Genomic DNA, 17,363 nt, shown 5'->3' with positions numbered 1-17,363 from the left:
AAACAACACTCCAAGTTTAGCAAAATCTGGACGACCATCAACAACATTTTTATTGCAAATTAGTTAACAAAAAAAAAAAAAAGATGAAAAAATACATCATTTTCATTACCTACAGTTTTACATGTAGATAACATTTTTTTTTAAAGTTTCCTTTTTCTGTAAACTACACTTTATAAAACATGGTAAGAATCAACATCTTAGGATGTGTCTGGTCATACCTACTAGGAATGGCACAGACACTGCCTCCCCAAAAGCCAGGAGGAGCTGCCCTGAGGAGGTGTGCACCTGCCCCTGAGCGAGCCTCCAGCACGCAGTGGCTGGGAGAGGGCTTGGTGGACGGCGGATGGGCCATCCTGGGTTGTGCTCTTAGGAGCTACTGGTTCGGCAGCTGCAGGTCATGAGGCCTGGGTCACACTGAGCCATGTTCTGACATTCCTCATCAGCTTGACACAGGACAGACTTGTTCCTTTAGATTTTTTAAACAAAATCCACCTTTAACATGTATTTACAGGTACTTATTCTGCCACAGGCTTATACTTGATACTGCAAGAATCTGTTGTGAGCACTGCCTTGAACCAGGAGGGATATCCCACAGGCAGGCGCCACCCACATTCCAGCACACTCAAGGCAAGTCCCCACCCAGGGCAGAGGACTGCACAGCCCAGATTTCCTTGAGGTCTCAATGCAAGCCACTCTGGCGAGTCCACAGTGCACATTGGAACCCTTCAGTAGTCAGGTCTGGGGAGCCCAGGCCCAGGCAGGGACAGTCCATCCTCGGTTGAATTTGGATGATGCTGTTCAAAGAGTGATGCTGGCCCCACAGGGAAAAAGTCCAGGCAGCGTCTTTCTCCAGGAGGGGGGGTTACTCCACATGGCCCCAGGAGGCACCACATCCTGCAAGGCTCCCCGGCTCAAGATGTCAGGAAGGGGACAGCGGGGCGGGGCAAGCGGGGAGGGGAGTACTCCCAAGGCCCATCAGCATGACTATGGAACCCCGAAGCCTGAAGATTGGTGACTGGTACTGGGTAGCACCCTCTGCACGTGCCAAGGACACCTCTTTAAACCCACACTGGTGGTTTTAGAAAATGTATAAACCACATCATTTTACTTGTTTCCTGTTTTAGATACAAAACTAATCTATGAACTCAAGGTGTGAAGGTCTTGGCCTGTCTCTAAACACATCTACAAATCCCAGGTCACACTGGGAGGAGGGGGCAGTGGGTGTAGGATGGCAGACAGGGATTTCTGGCCATGGCAGGTTCCAGTTTCCCTCTGTCATGGTTTCCTTTTTTGATTTTGGAAAGAAGCAATCAATAAATAAACAGCATTTACAAATCATGAACCCTTGTTCATATTTTACAAACACACAGGGAACTTCACCTTGACCAGGAAAATCAAGGCTCTTGAGAACTAGTTTATTTTCTTGGAACAGATACGTTTTCCCCTAGTGCCATAGAAAACAATACATATAAATAAAAAGGCAGTGTTTCTGTGGAAAATAAAAAGTACATAAATAAATACTAAAAAAAAAAAAAAAAAAAAGGAAATTCTTGTCCTCTTATTTCTGTATAAAAACATTTTTTTTTAAAAGCTCCTTTGGTCGCCCCTGCATCCTGGAGCACTGGAAACGACTCCCAACAGGGCTTGGGAACGGAAGCTGGGGTCCTGCAGCCCGCATCACTGCTTACTTAAACGCCTCTGGAATGTGGGTGATCTGGGACGGCATGCTGGTGGGCGGGCTGGAGATGCCCTCGGACCAATCAGAGATGTTGGAATGCGGGGAGGAGCTGGACCACTGGTCAGGGGACTCGGGGGATGGGGTGAGGAAGGGGTGCTCTGGCACCTGCAGCTGGTGGCTGGGGGTGTTGTCCACAGGTGAGGATGAGTAGCTGTGCTGGGAAGGAGGGGTCAGGAATTGGGTAGTGGTCATGGGTGGGACCATCGAGGATGGCAGTGATGTGGGCAGGGCCTGGCTCTCCTGGGGCAGGATGGTGTGCACAGGCAGACTGCTGGGGCCCAGTGGCTGTACATCCGCCTGGCTGTGCTCCCCACTCAGGAAGCTCCGGCCCAGGTGCCCATTGGCTGCTGAGCTCACACTGAGCTGTGGCTGTGATGGTGGCTGCAGATTCTGAGGCTGGATTTGTAAGTTCTGTGGCTGCACTTGCTGGGTCTGCACCAGATGGGGCTGCGTAGCCAGCCGTGTGTTGGGCAAGCCCTGGTAGATCATTGGGGACAAGGTATTGGTGGAGAGACTGTTGTGCAGTGGGCCCATCATGCCATGCTGGAGGCCAGCTGCCTGTGTGCTCAGTGTGCCCGATGCCACACCTGGCCGTAGTGGGTTGTATTGGCTGGGCACCATGCCGTTCTGCAGCCGGGGGAGCCACTCACACTGGCCATTCAAGCTTGCAGGCGCACCCACGGTGAAATTCATAGCCCCTGTGCCATTGGTACTCAGCACCGTGCTGGCACTGGAGGCTACAGGCAGGTGGGAGAGGCGTGGGGGCTGTGGCTCAAAGGCCAGCCGGCTGCTTCCAGCCAGTGCTGCCATCTCAGGCTTGGCTGCCACATTCAAGTGGCTGATGCCCAGGTGGGTGTCAGGCATACCAGGCAGGTGGCTGAGAGGCATGGATGGAGACTGCTGGAATGGGGAGGGAAGGAGGGGAGGGGAGGCCACGTCTGACAAGTAGCCATGAGGTGACTCCAGGGAGTCCACAGGCGACAGCATGCTGGAGCTGTCCAACAGGCAGCCCTTGCCATCCTGGGACTTCTTCCTCCGCGCTTTGAGGTCCTTAGCGTCCTTGCTGCCACAGGCCAGCCCTTTGGTGCTGGGTTTGCGAGCCTTTTTGCCTTGCGGGGCAGACTTGAGGTTGCCCAGGTAGCCATTGGGCGAGCAGAGTGTGGGAGACAGGGTGGGCGTGCCACCCAGGGCAGTGCCATGCAGCTGTGGGCTGCGCACCAGGTTGTACTCATCCAGCAGCCGCACGATGTCGTGGTGCATGCGCTCCTGAGCAATGTCCCGTGGCAGTCGGTCCATGTGATCTGTGATGTCCCGGTTGGCAAAGTGGTCCAGCAGCACTTTGGCAGTCTCATAGCTGCCCTCACGGGCGGCCAGGAACAGGGGAGTCTCCTCCTGTAGGACATGGACAGGGGGCCTATGAGGGAGCTGGGCTTGGTATAGGACCTGCTGAGTCATTCATGATGGACGGCCTGGGGGGAGGAGCTAGGGAAGCAGTAGTTCCTCTTCCTTTTTTCACAGTGGGGGAGACCTATCTAGACCCAAACATCCTAGACTACCAGGCTTGCTGGGAGGAGGGTTACAGTGGAGCCTCCCTATGTTACTCAAAACGGCCTGTAACTCACAATCACCTTGCCTTAACTTCCTAATGCTAGGATTACAGGTGTGTGCCACTACACCTGGCTAGACCTAGATATATCACTTCATACCCCCAGAGAAGGTCTGTGGAACCCTCCATGCTAACTCCATAGGGCTTCCCATGTGTGGGGTCAAACTGCCAAAAATCTAATGAACCTTGTGTCCTTTACACCCCCAAAATGCAGGTGTAAAATACTGCAATTTTGGGCAAATCAATGGGCACAGAGAAGATATTTTCTGTCCAAAGGGTCATCGCCAGTGGCCATGGTATCTCAGCTCCTTCCAGGTTTGCTCTGCCTAGTAGACATAACCATACACAACTCCATACTCTCTGTGAAGAGTGTGAAAGGCCTCAGAACCTAGAGAGCCGTCTACCAGGCTCTGATTCTCTTTATAATCACTGGCCCACCCTGGACCGGGGAGAACCTGTGTCCAACAGCAACCTCCTGCTGCCTGACACCTGCTGCATTCTCAACCCGCAGTGGGACATGGAGGCGCAAACTGCACTTCTGAGCAACTGAACATAGTCCTGAAGAAGTAACTAGCCCTGGACACACAGAGACGCTGGGAGGCAAGGTGGAGAGATGCAGCCCAGCTCAGCAGTGTTTCCTTTATCCCAAAGGAGGGAGGATGCTACTTAGCGGTGGGCCAGACCAGGGGCCCTGCAGACCTTGAGTGACCCAGAGCCACCCCACCCCCTTGACTAATCCTGAACTTCTAAAGTCACCATGCTCTGCAAAGGTAGAGGGGAACAGAAGTCAAGGTTTGAGTAACAGTGACACAGGACATTGGCGGCCACCGGGTGGGTGGGTTACTTTATCTGCTGTTGTCCTAGCCCCCAGCCCCAACACTTGGGAGGTGTCAGAAGAGTTAGCTGTGTCCCAGACACTAACACTCTTAAGTGGTCTACATACGGGTGCACCGAGTCCCAGCATGCTCCTGTGGTTACCTTGTTGTTCTGCATGTCTTTGTTGGCACCATTCTTCAGGAGCACAACAGCAGCATCCACATTGTTCACTGCCGCTGCCCAATGCAGGGCCGACTTGCCTGGAAAGAAAGCAAGCAGAGACGAGACTAGGTTAGGGCTGACCAGACCATGTAGTGGTTGATGTCTTCAGGAGCTAGGCTGTAGCTTGGGCCTACCTAGGTCATCCACAGCATTGACATCTGCATGCGAGTTGATGAGGTCTTCCAGCATGCCCTCCACGGCCAGGCGTGCAGCCAGGATCAGTGGGGTTGTGCCATCATGCATGCGGGCATCCAGATCTGTGGCTCGGTTCCGGAGCAGGATCTGGAAGGCAGGCATGGATTCAGGCAGAGTGATCCAAACACAAGTTGGGATCTCCAGGAAGCAATGCCCAGCTGTTCCCATGACTAGACCATCTTATGGTCATGCCTATTAGAAACACTTGCCTGGCATGGGGATAAAAGAGAGAAACCAGGATGGGAATCCCCCTCAAGGCCCACAGCCATACTTGGAACTGCTAAGCTGCCCTGCTTGAGTCACAAGTGGGAGGAGTGGGATGGTGACCTGAGTACGGACTTACAGATTCCTGCAGAGCATACACAGATTTGTCTGTGCAAGCAAAGCAGGCCATGTGGACCTGCCCTGGGCTCCTCTTATCCTGTGGCTGACCTCAACCTCTCTTTGCTCTTCTGAAACAGGGTCTTTCTATAAAGACCAGGCTAACTTTGTGCTCACAATCCTCTCAGATTCTAGAGTGCTGGGATAAACAGGTATGCATTGCCCTGTCTGGTTTAATTTCTGCAGACCAATAATATGTTGCTCAAGTTAAGAAATGATTAAATGGCAAGCTTTTTGATGCCAGGTCTATGCCCCATTGGAGCCTGCTCCAGGGCAGCCTAGAGGATGGGACCTGGGTCAATGGTTGGCAACATGCAGGAGCAGCTACTAGGGATGGTCCCTGGAGACCCAGGCAGCTAAATCCCTAAATCCACCCTGGCCGGCTTCAGGCTTCCAGGCAAAGGCCAAGACCAGCAGCCTCTAAAGCTCTCTTCCTGCCGCCATGGGCTATGCCTGCAGCCACAGCTGAATCGGGTGGGACTAGGCTATAAAGGCACTGGACGGACGGCCTCAAGCCAGGCCATGGCCTTTAGACCGAAGGGTCTTACTGAGGGTAGGGAGGCCCTGCCTCACCCTGTAGGTTTCTTAGAACCACCTTCAGCTAGCTTGCCCAGAGAACACAAGTGGGGCTTGATGCCCTTTGTAACCTGAACTTGCTCCAATGTGCAGTTCCAGTGTTGAGGTGCCAACTGTTCCTGACCAGTCACACTTGGAATTAGGGCTTGCAGGGCCCATGCCAGCCAGGCCACTGCCCCAGATCAGGTCACTGGCCCCAAGGATGCAGTACTGCCTACCTGAAAGACACCCTGAGCATCCGCAGAAACTGCTGCATGCAATGGAGTGCGCCCCATGTTGTCCTGGATGTTGGCATCTGCACTGGCCTCCAGCAAGCGCTTGGCAGCATCTGAACGAGAGTATCTGGCAGCCAGGTGCAGGGCAGTCTCTCCCGTGCGGTCCGTCTGGTTGTGCAAACTGGCGCCCTGGTAGATGAAGTCGGAGATGACAGCAGGTGCATCTTCTTCTTCTTCACTATTGCCTGTCTCGAGGCCTCCTCCACTGCAGGAGGCGATCATGAGGGGTGTGAAGCCATCTGCAGAGAGGAGAGACAAGTGGGCGTGGAAAGGGTGTTGTCAGCCTGGGGGTGGGGTCAGTACCCAGCCATGGCCATGGCATCCCTGCCACAGCCTTCAGTTCAAGGGACAGCTGTGTGGACAGACACAACTCTCAGCACACAGTGGCTCCTGGGGGCTGTTGAAGTCATCCTGAGTTCCTACAGGACAGAGCCCTAGTCTAGCTACCAACCTGCAATGATGGAGTGATAAAGATGCCCTCCAGTTTTACTTCCTGACCTGCCCAAGATACCCTTCATTGAGGACCCATTCAGGAAAAGGACAAGAAAAATGTACTTAAAAAGTCACCATTGGGCAAATGAGATGGCTCAGTGGGTAAAGGCCTTTGCTGCCAAGCCAAGCCTGCCAACCTGAGTTTGGTCCCTGGGACCCACGTGGTGGAAAGAGAGAATCAGCTCATGCAAGTTGTCCTCCATGTGTGCACTATGGCATGTGTGCCCCTCTCACTCAAATGAATAAATGTTTAAAACTATAATAAAAATAAGGGCTGGGGAGATGGCTCAACTGTTAGAGCACTGGCTGCTCTTCCAGAGGACCTGGGTTCCATCCCCAGCATCATATAGCTGCTCACAACAATCTGCAACTCTAGTCCCAGGGGATCCAATGGCCTTTTCTGGTTTCCACAGGCACAAGGCATGCACATGGTACACAGACATATATGTAGGCGGAACCATGCACATAACATAAAAAAAATATATACACATATTTTTATACACATATATGCATATCATTTTAAAAGTCAACACTTTAGCCAGTCATGGGAGCCACACCTATAATCCCAGCACATGGAAGCTGAGACAGAAGAACCATATTTGGGGCTAGTCTGGCCTACAAAGTAAGACACTGCCTCAAAAAACAGGGGAAAAAAATCAACACTTGGATGTTATTGCAAAGCAGCATTTCATGAAAAAGTGTACTGTGGGGGTAGCAGGAGCCTGGAGATCAGCTCAGGGAAGGGTGCTGCTAGGCAGAGCCATTCAGTGACCCAACCCTTCTCAAGTCCTGCTGGCCTCTAAGCCTATGCTAGTGTGTGTGTGTGTGTGTGTGTGTGTGTGTGTGTGTGTGTGTGTGTGTTCGTGTTTGTGTGTGCGCGCATGTCTGCAGTGGCCTTACCTGGTCCTCGGACATTGACATCCATGCAGTCAGCATCCACCTCACCCTGCGGCGGTGTTGGGGCCATGGCAGACATGCGCAGGTCAGCAGCATCCAGGTGCTGCTGGGTCCACTGCCTGTGGTCAGTCTGATCGTCCAGGTCAGGAAGAACCACTGGCTCCTCAAACTGAATTTGGACAGAGTAAGCAGAGCCTCATCACTTGGGGCCCAGGTGGGAAGTGCCACCCAGGGAAGCCTGGGAGCCTGCTGGACTTACCCGGAACTTCTTGGTCTCCAGGTCTTCGTCACCCCACTCGTTCTGATTGTCGTCCATCAGGGCACCATCTGAGGCATTCTTCAGGGGCCTGGGTGAGGGGGTGGGGAGACTGAGCAGGTGCTCCAGGAAATGCCCTATAACCACAGCGCCTATGGGCATCCTCCACATGCAGGTGGGCTCAGAGTGAGGACAGGGATACATGGGCCCATGGGCTTGCAGGAGCTAAGCACCCCACCCATGCCGCCACTCACCCCAACACAGTACGGGCAGTGTCCACTCACTTGAGGCCGACAGAGTCTTCGCCGAGGGGCTCTCTCCGCTTCTTCTTGCTGGCCTCTGACACTTTGAAGCCCTCAGGGAACCAGAGCTGGCCATGCTGCCGCCGGCGCTTGCGGGACAGAAGTACCCCGCAGCCCACAAAGAACAGGAGCACGAAGGCAGCAGCTACCACGTACATGAGGTGCAGCTGCGGGGGCAGCGGAGGCTCCACCGTCTCACCTGCGGGCAGGGGCGGCAGGCAAGCACCCCACGTCAGGCGTGGTGATGCTGTGGGCCGGCGGGGGGCGGCAGGCTGGCTCCACGGCCAGTGCCTCCTCACCCACTCTCCTCCATCCCACCCCCCAAAATAAGGTCATTTTCTACGTGATTAATCAGAATTGCAAACTATCGCTAAATTCTCTCCTGCACCAGCCGATCTGTCTGGAGACAGTGCTCACTTCTCCCCTTTCGAGGAGGAGGATTAGCGAACTTCAAATCGCTGCGCTCGCATTGAGCTGTTAAGACAAAGGATTTAGGGGGATTTTCAAGATACAAACTTCAACACTTCACATGACACCGATCAATTCTCTCTCTCTCTCCATAAAAAAAAAAAAAAAAAAAAAAAAAAAAAAACTGTAATGATTTTGAAATAATACCCAACAAAGAAAAATCAGGGGTAAATGGGGAGAGAAAAAAGCTCCCCTAGACTTTCTGGTATATGTTTACATCTAAGCTTTACCTGTGGCTGTCACCATCCACAGGGAAGGAGGGCCATCAGGAAAATTCCGGAAAAGCACTTCCTGAGCTCTGATGGCAGCTGGCACATGGAGTGTGAGACAGCCTGCCTGTGCCCTTCCCAGGTAGACTCCCCCTCCACTCCAGCAACCCATCCCTGAAGAAGCAGGGCTGGGGGATGGGGCACACACTTAAAAAAAATTTTTTTTTTATGTGTATAGGTGTTTTGCCTGCATGTAGGTCTATGAGCCCTGTGTATGTCTGGTGTCTGCAGAGGTCAGAAGGCATAGGATCCCCTGAATTGGCGTTACAGATGGTTATGAGATACCGTGTGGGTTCTGATTTGAACCCCAGTCCTCTGCGAGAGTAGCCAGTGTTCTTAACTACTGAGCCATCTTTCCAACCATGACCACTCACTCTTTACGGCCTCGATCTTGTAGGGGATGTTGAGGCTGCCAAGTGAAGCAAGCGCGCCCAGGAAGGCAGCCACGTCGGTGGCACTCTGGAAGCACTGTGAGTATGACTGTACACATTGCCGGTTGTCAATCTCCAGGTAGACAATGGAGCTGGGAACACACACATCACACTGAGATCAGATACAGCCTAGCATGCTGCCTGCACACCGGCTCTGACTCCCCATCCTATCCCCCTGACCCAGAGAGCATGGCAACAAGCGCCCTGCAACTGGACAGTCTCCCTGCAGCCCCAGTTTTAGCACCCAGCAGGGGCTCATCCTGCTGCCCAACATGTTTTGCAGCCTTGCCCCTTAGGTACCACAGCACCTCTTTCCTTCACCTCTGAGAAGAGGATGTCCTCAGGCACCCAGGGCCCTCTTGAGAGCAGTACCTGGTGTCCCACAGAAGTCAGGGATGCCGTTGTGGGTTATTCCTCAGAACTCCCCAGGGAGTGGCCTGAGGCAACAGCAGGCTCAGGTGCTAGAGAGCTGAGACCATGCCAGCCAGGTCACCCACTCTCAGGCACCGGCCTCTCGGACACAGGATTCTAACAGCCTCCAGGTGACAATATATTTCTGACCTTTGCTGCAGTTCCATGCCAAGGAAGCCAAGACTAGGAACCGCTGGGGTCAAGAGACACCAAGGTGCCACCTGGCAGATGCCCAGCGGCTCAAAGAGGAACAGGTGGCAGGCTCCCGGGACCCCCAAATGCAGGGTGCGGGGGCGACATATTTGGCCTGGCTGGTGTTTCTCTGCCCGTCCCCAAATGGCTCTGTGCAGCATCCGTGAGGTGCCCTTATTTGTGCCTCCTCACTGCCACCCTCAGCTCCTCAGCCGTCAAGGCTCAGCAACGGTACCCTCCTGCATCCCCACCTGCCTCCTCTGTAGTGTGGAGAAGGGGGCTGTAGAGATGGAGGTGCAGGCTTGGTCTAGGATGACTGAGCTCCAGGGAACACCCTGGAGGCTTTAATCAGCCTGGTCCTGATTAAACACCTGGTACAGAGTGGGGCCTCAAAACCACAAGCTGGGCAAAGAGTGAAGCCTGCCAAGTACCTGTAGGAGAGGTGGCCTCTGCATTCCAGGTCCTTTTTGACCAGAAAGTAGGGTGAATACCTGCTCCCCAGAGTTCACCTCACCTCCAGGGTTGCGCTGCTAACAGGGCCCATGGACGCACTGGGAAACAGCCCACAGCATCTGGAGCTCACTCACCCTCGGATGTCCATGGGGTCCAGCTCCCTGCGCTGGCGCCCCCCATTGGTGCTGGGAAGCAGCGAAGAGGTGGTCCAACCCACTGCGGAGCGCTTGATCGGGTGCTTGCGCAGCTCTTCCTCGCGGCCATAGTAGGGGAAGATCATCTGCTGGCCTTGCGCATCACGCTTGAAGACCACATTGGTGTGCAGCACGTGGCTGAGCTCCCGCAGGAAGTGGAAGGAGTTGTTTCGTAGCTGCTCAGGTGGGAGCAGCACCACCAACACCAATGTGCCGGCTGCCAGCCGCTCGGGCACATGCTCCGCACAGTCTAGTCCATCCCACTCACACTCGGCACTGTTGCAGCCCTGGTCACAATGGCCGTCACTGAAGTGGTCCTTGCAATACTGGTCATACAGGGGGCTGAGGGGGACAGGATACGCTCAGTCTCATCCCAGCCTGTGGGCCTCACATCCACCCTGACTGGCCCAGACCTGGGAAATGTGCTTGGTGTCCTCTATGGGCAGGGATAGACGCTGGGCTCACGTTCCTGGTCTTCCTTGGGTCCTCCCTCCCACAGCTGTCCGCTGAGCCCCGGGACTCTGGGACAACCCAGCCTTACTTACTTGCACTGTCCCTCGGTGTGCCGGCAGTCGAAGCCATCAAAGAGGCAGCCGGCTGAGTTGCACTGGCTGTCACAGTGGCCATCACTGAAATACTTCCAACACTGCAGGGACTGAGTGCAGTTCTTCCAAGGGTCATTGAAATTGAGGGAGCAGTCGCCACCATCCCAGCCACAGGCGTGATTATTGCACTGCAGATTGCAGACCTTGTTGCCTGCATCCTCCTGGCACTCAGGCAGCCCGCAGGCCTCCTCGATCTGCGGCGGGGGAATGTCGCGCCCAGCACCACCTGTGAAGCTGTAGTCCAGGATGTGGCACAGCAGCCCGTTGAATTTGGCAGGGCACAGACAGCGGTAGAAAGGGCTCTCGGATGTGGGCTCACAGGTGCCCTGATTGTAGCAGGGGTTGCTACCCACACAGGGGCTGCTGGCTGGGAACTGGCACTCAGGGCCAGTGAAGGAGGCCAGGCACAGGCAGGTGGGACTGCGTGGGCCTGAGATACATGTACCACCATTGAGGCAGCGCAAGCTGCCACAGGCGCGGGCATCATTCTCACATGTAGCGCCCTCAAAGCCCTGTGGTGGAGAGAGGATGGTGCATTGGGTCAGGATGCTAGGCCTGGCCACATCCCATGACCTGTGAGAGCTTGTGGCCTTTCCCCAGACCCTTGAAACATCCTCACCACAGAAAGGTAAGGAAAACCAAGGGCTTTTAAACAGGTGGATAGCTGAGTACGTATAACCCTCGGAGTTTTTAGAGCCTTGACAAACCTGGCTGACACCGGTACATTACATGAAATCCCTGAGTGTTAACACCCAGAGCAAATACTGCATATCAGTGCCAGCTCTGAGTGTGACCCTCAACACCTTCCATGCAAGGTGGTAACCATAGGAAATGGCAGGCAGGGTGAGGACCTGGTCTTCTTGCTAAGTTCTCACGCAAACCTAGAACTGCTTTAAAATGAACAGCTATTTAAAAACAAGAGGCTGGGCTGGGCCTCAGTGTCAGAACATTCGCCCAGCATGTGTGAGGACCTAGGTCCCCAATACAGCATAGCAGGAAATAAACTTTTTAAACAGGGTCTTGCTCTGTAGCCTGCGGTAGCCTTGATTGCAAGGCAATCTTTCAGCCTCAGCCCCAGAGTACCAGAATTACAGGCATGTAGGTATTATGCCCACTCAAGTTTTATGAATGAGCTGGGAGAGCAGGCATGAGGAAGCATGGTGCTTGGTGCCCAGCCTTGGCTAGAGGCCGTCAGGCTACTCTACTCTGGGTGAGGGTGGGTGTGGGAGAGGTCCCTCCAATGTGAGATTAAGGGGTTCTGGCACCCTAGCAGCTGCACAGGGCCAAGGGCACCTACCGCAGGGCACCTGCAGATGAATCCACGGGCAGTGTTGGAGGCCACAGCACAGACACCCCCATTCTTGCATGGTTTGCCCCTGCAGCCGTTGATGACTGACTCACAGCGGCGTCCTGGGTGAGAAGACAGTAAGGAGCTAGCCCGGACTGGCCGCCCATCCACCCATTTGGCCCACCTGCCCAAGGCACGCACCAGTGTGGCCAGCCCGGCACTCGCAGTGGAAATCATTAACACGCTGCACGCAGTCCTGGGTGCCACGTGGGTCACAGGGGTTGGAGAGACACTCATTGACATCACCCTCACACCGCTCCCCAACAAAGCCTGGAGGGCAGGTGCAGCTATAGCCACCGACTTGGTCCACACAGGTGCCATTGTTGAAGCACTTGGGGCTTCGGGAGGCAGGGTCAAGGTGGGGATGGCAGTCATCGACATTGATTTCACAGTGTACGCCTGCAAAGTGACCACGGGCACGGTCAGGGGATGGTCCTGGCTGTGCTCTGTCCCGTGTGGCCCAGCACAGCAATCAGTTAGAGACCGGCACCCAGGGAAGGTGGCACAATGCCAGTGGAGCCTATCTTCCTACCAAGATTGGCCCCACAAGGCACGGTGGCGTGAGCTCTGGCTGGATCCTAGCCACACCACCCAGGTCCCCACTCTTACCCTGTGTACCCCTGGGGCAGGAGCACTTGTAGGTGTTGGTCAGATCAATGCAGGTACCACCATTTTGGCAGGGCTGGGAGAGGCACTCATTGATCTCCTCAGAACAGTTAGATCCGTGATAGCCAGCCACACACTGTAGAAATGGCACAGGCCACAGCTCAGCTGGAGTCATGGTATCATGTCCCCCACCTGCTATGCAGGCCCACACACCCAGTTAGGTCTACACTGGAAGCCCTGGGGGGGTGGGGGAGGGTGGGGGGTGGTGTCCACCTAGCAGTCCCCAAGCACGACCTCAGTAAATTAAAGTCACTGTCCAAGGTGGGGAGGGGACAACACCTGGTCCCACAGGGGTGAGGTCTTAGAACAGGTGGTAGGTAGCATAAACTATCTCGGAAAGGACCCCAAGCCCCTGCTTGGCACGTTCTTCCTCCAGCACATCTGTAATGGGAATGGATCCTGCACAGGTGTGTGACACCTTGCTCAACAAGACACAGGGCTCAGCGTGCCATGACACACCAGCTCCCAGCTCAAAAGCCCTCCTGCAGCAACACTCAGGCCGATGCCCTCCCCGCCACCCCAAGACGGCCCACACCTTGCAGGAAAAGCCACCCAGGTAGTCAGTGCAGGTGGCTCCGTTCTGGCACGGGTTAGGTGAACACTCGTCCACCTCCTCCTCACAGTAGCTGCCCGTGTAGCCTGCCTGACAGTGGCAGTAATGTTTGTCCTCTTTGTTCACGCAGAGGCCTCCATGCTGGCACAGGAGGGTGACATCGATGCCTGCGGGGACAAGACGAGAAGGAGCTGGGATTTGGGCTGCAACTTCCAGGACTACCGGCCACGTCCTCCTGACCTGATCCTGGCCGGGGTTGGGCCAGGGCAAGGGCAGACGGGCTGGGCCAGTTACCTCGTTTCTGTGCGGCCACCTCACAGGAGACGCTGAGCACATCGCAGTTGAAGCCGGTCCAGCCGCTCCGGCACTCGCAGTGGTACTGCGTGTTGGCCTGCCAGCACTTGCCACCGTTCTTGCAGGGGGCCGAGTCGCACCAGTGCACGAGATTCTGAGGAGGCAGGCGGTGGTCAGCCTCTTCCCCACCAACTCTGACTGCCAGGGACACCCTCTGACCGAAGCTCTGAGTAGGGCACTGGTTCTCAACCTTCCTAATGCTGTGACCCTTTAGTACAGTTCTTCATGGTGTGCTGACCCTCAACCATAAAATCATTTCATTGCGACTTCACAACTGTAATTTTGCTATTGTTACGAACCGTAATGCTAATATCTGATATACAGGATATATGTGACCCCTGTGGGGGGTCATGACCCACAGGTGAGAACGATAGAGTGGAACATTCTCTCCCTCTCTCACATCCCCCCCGCACTCCATACCAGCTCAGAAAGAATGTCACCTAAGAACTCCCAGGCACAGGGCTCACAGACACCACTTGTCCTGGGAGCAGCCTGGGACTGGGCCCCATGTCTCCCTTGCTCTCCTTCAAGGCCCTCTGCCAACCCAGGCCATCTACTGCCTTCCCTTGGACATCCTCCACCAGAAGTGAGCACTGGCCCCAGGCTGCTTTGGCTAAACGGCCTTATACACTCCAAGGAAACTAGAACCTGGCATCCCCACCCACCTGTCTCTCTTAGAAACATCCATCTTGGCATTTTCCCAGAGGATGTGGGTCCACTCTGGGTCCATAAACCCATAATGACACCTGGGAGCCCTCTCCGCTTCTGTGTCCCTGGCCCTCTGAAGGTAGCATGGCCCAGGGCTGGGCACTGGGCAGTGGCGAGTCCTAGGCTTTCTGGGTCACCTCCTGTAACCTCACTCACCTGGCAGTTGAGGCCAGTGTAGCCCTGTGGGCAGGTACACTTATAGGTACCATAGCTGTCCTGGCAGGTGCCACCATGCAGACAGGGCCGGGAGTCACACTCATTGACATCATATTGGCAGTAGCTGCCCGTGAAGCCAGGTGGACACAGACAGGTGAAAGAGTTGATCCCATCCACACAGGTGCCACCATTGAAGCAGGAGCTGGAGGCAGACGGGAGGCAGAGAAGAGTGAGCGAGTGTACTAAGGTCCTTGCCTGGAGAAGGCAACTCTATGCAACACTCACATCATCAGAGATTTTATAGCATACAGGTATAGTGTATGATGGTTAAAAAAAAAAACCCCAGGCAAATCAGAACACTGTAGGAAATACATCACAAACCAGGCATTAAGCTTCCTGGCAATCAAGGCAAAGGGAAAGAAGATGTATTACAAAGCTCTCGTTCAGGAGGAGGCTGGTTCACCAATTCCTTTAGATAAACATCCTTGTTCTAAGTCACTGGAGGTCACAATGGCCCCTTTAGGAGGGATACTGCAGTGTAATGAACAACGCTGGATTCAACTCAATTAGTGCTGAATGTCCACTGGGTCTGGGCAAGACACTTGCTTGAGGTCCAAGCTGTCAGTCAGTGTGTCCTCCACCACCCAATCCTTTCCCTGCCTCCCTCATCCGAGGCTGTGTCCCACCAGGCCCCTGGGAGACCAGAAGCCAGGACCCACCTCTCAGTACAGTCAGGTGTGTTATTCTCACAGTGGATGCCATTGAAGCCTGCAGGGCAGGTGCACGTGTAGCTGTCCACACAATCGGTACAGTTGGCACCGTTTCGGCAGGGATTACTGGCACATTCGTTGATGTCCTCCTCACAGAAGGCACCCTGGAATCCGGGCAAGCAGTCGCAGAAGGCCATGTTGATGCCATCGGTGCAGGAACCCCCATTGTGACAAGGGTCTGAAGGGACAGAAGGATGAGCCTTAGGGTGGCCAGGGCTCACAGCAAGCCTCTGGTGACACCAGAGTCAACGAGGCCACTCACTCCAGGCTGATCCCAGCTCTGAGCCTGGGCTCTGTTCCACATACATTCCTTCCCTCAGGCCCCCAGGCAGTGAGGAGACAGGAATGCAGCCGGCTTTACAGACCAGTCATGCGGGAACCCATCCCCCTACACACATGCTGATGGTGCCAGGCAGACCCTCAATCTCTCCAAGTCTTAGCTCTGACTCAGGCTGGGGGCAGTCCCAGAGCCCTGCACAACTCAGTGGGTCCTGACAAGGGCCAATATCAAGGCTGAATACAGTCAGGCCCCATGCCACCATCCTGAAGCTCCTGGTGCCCCTGTTCCAGGCCATTCAACCGGGGTTGGGGCCACTTTTGGAGTCACTTTGGCCAACCCATGTGAAGCACCCAGTGATGCTCGACAACCACCTCCTGGCCTGTCCTAGCATCTGACCTGTTGCCTCCCGGACACAGGCAGGTGGAGTGAGCTGAGGGTATGGCTACCCACAGCCCTACAGCTGGACATCACTGCCTGGCACCGGGCACCGGGACTATTTTCCCACCTCTGATTCAGCAGCTCCCTGCCATGCGTGCCTAAGAGACAGACGCCAAAATGCTGGGAGGACAGAGCTGGGTACCACTTACTGGGCCGGCAGTCATCGATGTCACTCTCACAGTTGCGACCCGTGTAGCCAGCCTGGCAGAGGCAGCGGTAGGTGCCGTTGGTGTTCTGGCAGGAGGCACCGTGGCGACACGGGCTCTTTACACACTCATTGATGTCAATCTCGCAGGTTTGACCTGTGAGGACAAGATCCAGTTGGTCGTCCTGGCCCTGCCCTCTGAGCCTCTGCCCTAGCTAGGTGGTCTTCCTGCAGGGCTTCTCCCCTGAACTCCGGGGAGCAGAAGGCTACAGAGTCAGGATGGGAAGGGTCACCCAAGGTCATCTCCTGCTTCTGGAGCTTCCCAGAGTAGGTGGCTCAGCACCTATGGGCTCATCTCTGGAGCCTGGAGCCTACTCCCTCCTGCCCTGGTGCTGGCTGGGGCCCTTGACTTCCCACCCACCACCCCTGTCCCAGTCTGGTGGGACCAGGCAAGCCTCACCCTGCCAGCCTGTGGGACAGACACAGGAAAAGCTCTCGTAATCCTCAGACTCCTTGCACACCCCGCTGTTTTTGCAGGGGCTGGTGGCACATGGGGCCAACACCACCTCACACGTGGCTCCTAAGGAGAAAGATATATGGTAGAACCCAGTGGGCATGACCCATAGCATCTCCCATAGAGGGGGGTGGAGTTTAGGGACCCTGTATGATTGGCCAGCCAGACTCTGATCCTAGGAGGAGTGATAACCACAGACAGGAAGTTAGAAAAAAAGCCAAAACAAGTCTCTCTCTGAAGTCACTTTTTTTTTTAAAGCATATGCTATGTGCATGTGAGTGTGAGCGCACATGAGTGTGTATGCAGAGACAGAGACGGACATCAGATGTCCTCTATCAACTCTGCCCTTTAGTCCTTTGAGACAGAGTCTCACTGAATCAGAAGATCGCCATTTCAGCTAGGCTGGCCAGCCAGTGAGCTCTTAGGAGACATCAGTCTATGCTCCCAAATGTCAGGGTCAGGGGCATTTAGTCACGGCTTGTAGTCATGTAACTCAGGCCTCATGTTTCCACAGCAAGCTTTCTTCCTCCATGAGCCATCTTCCTAGCCCCTGAAGCCATCTCTTGCCTCCCAAATGCTTCAAGATGAAGCATGGGCCTTGCCCCACCAGAAAACCTCAAAACAAGACCCATACTATAACAGGTAGTTGAGC

The 17,363-nt window shown here is 54.8% G+C and overlaps 1 protein-coding gene across 1 annotated transcript in view; it reads right to left on the bottom strand.

The window, feature by feature from the left end:
• Nucleotides 1-1,558: 1,558 nt before the first annotated feature.
• Notch1 (notch receptor 1) overlaps nt 1,559-17,363 on the bottom strand; it is a 45,328-nt gene continuing 29,523 nt past the window's right edge. The window contains exons 16-34 of the mRNA XM_036184554.1: nt 16,658-16,777; nt 16,202-16,354; nt 15,284-15,512; nt 14,565-14,766; nt 13,641-13,794; nt 13,329-13,513; nt 12,737-12,869; nt 12,269-12,526; nt 12,077-12,189; nt 10,720-11,291; nt 10,115-10,516; nt 8,868-9,016; nt 7,739-7,955; nt 7,458-7,545; nt 7,202-7,367; nt 5,753-6,048; nt 4,517-4,664; nt 4,323-4,420; nt 1,559-3,130 (exon numbers count right to left, since the gene is read on the bottom strand). Of these exons, the coding sequence (XP_036040447.1) occupies nt 1,685-3,130; nt 4,323-4,420; nt 4,517-4,664; nt 5,753-6,048; nt 7,202-7,367; nt 7,458-7,545; nt 7,739-7,955; nt 8,868-9,016; nt 10,115-10,516; nt 10,720-11,291; nt 12,077-12,189; nt 12,269-12,526; nt 12,737-12,869; nt 13,329-13,513; nt 13,641-13,794; nt 14,565-14,766; nt 15,284-15,512; nt 16,202-16,354; nt 16,658-16,777 (5,129 nt within the window). The 3' untranslated portion in view covers nt 1,559-1,684. The remainder of the gene's footprint in view (nt 3,131-4,322; nt 4,421-4,516; nt 4,665-5,752; nt 6,049-7,201; nt 7,368-7,457; nt 7,546-7,738; nt 7,956-8,867; nt 9,017-10,114; nt 10,517-10,719; nt 11,292-12,076; nt 12,190-12,268; nt 12,527-12,736; nt 12,870-13,328; nt 13,514-13,640; nt 13,795-14,564; nt 14,767-15,283; nt 15,513-16,201; nt 16,355-16,657; nt 16,778-17,363) is intronic.

This window comes from Onychomys torridus, chromosome 4 (genome assembly GCF_903995425.1).
Source record: "Onychomys torridus chromosome 4, mOncTor1.1, whole genome shotgun sequence".
NCBI lineage: Eukaryota > Metazoa > Chordata > Mammalia > Rodentia > Cricetidae > Onychomys > Onychomys torridus.
This window is presented reverse-complemented; position numbering and strand designations above follow the sequence as displayed.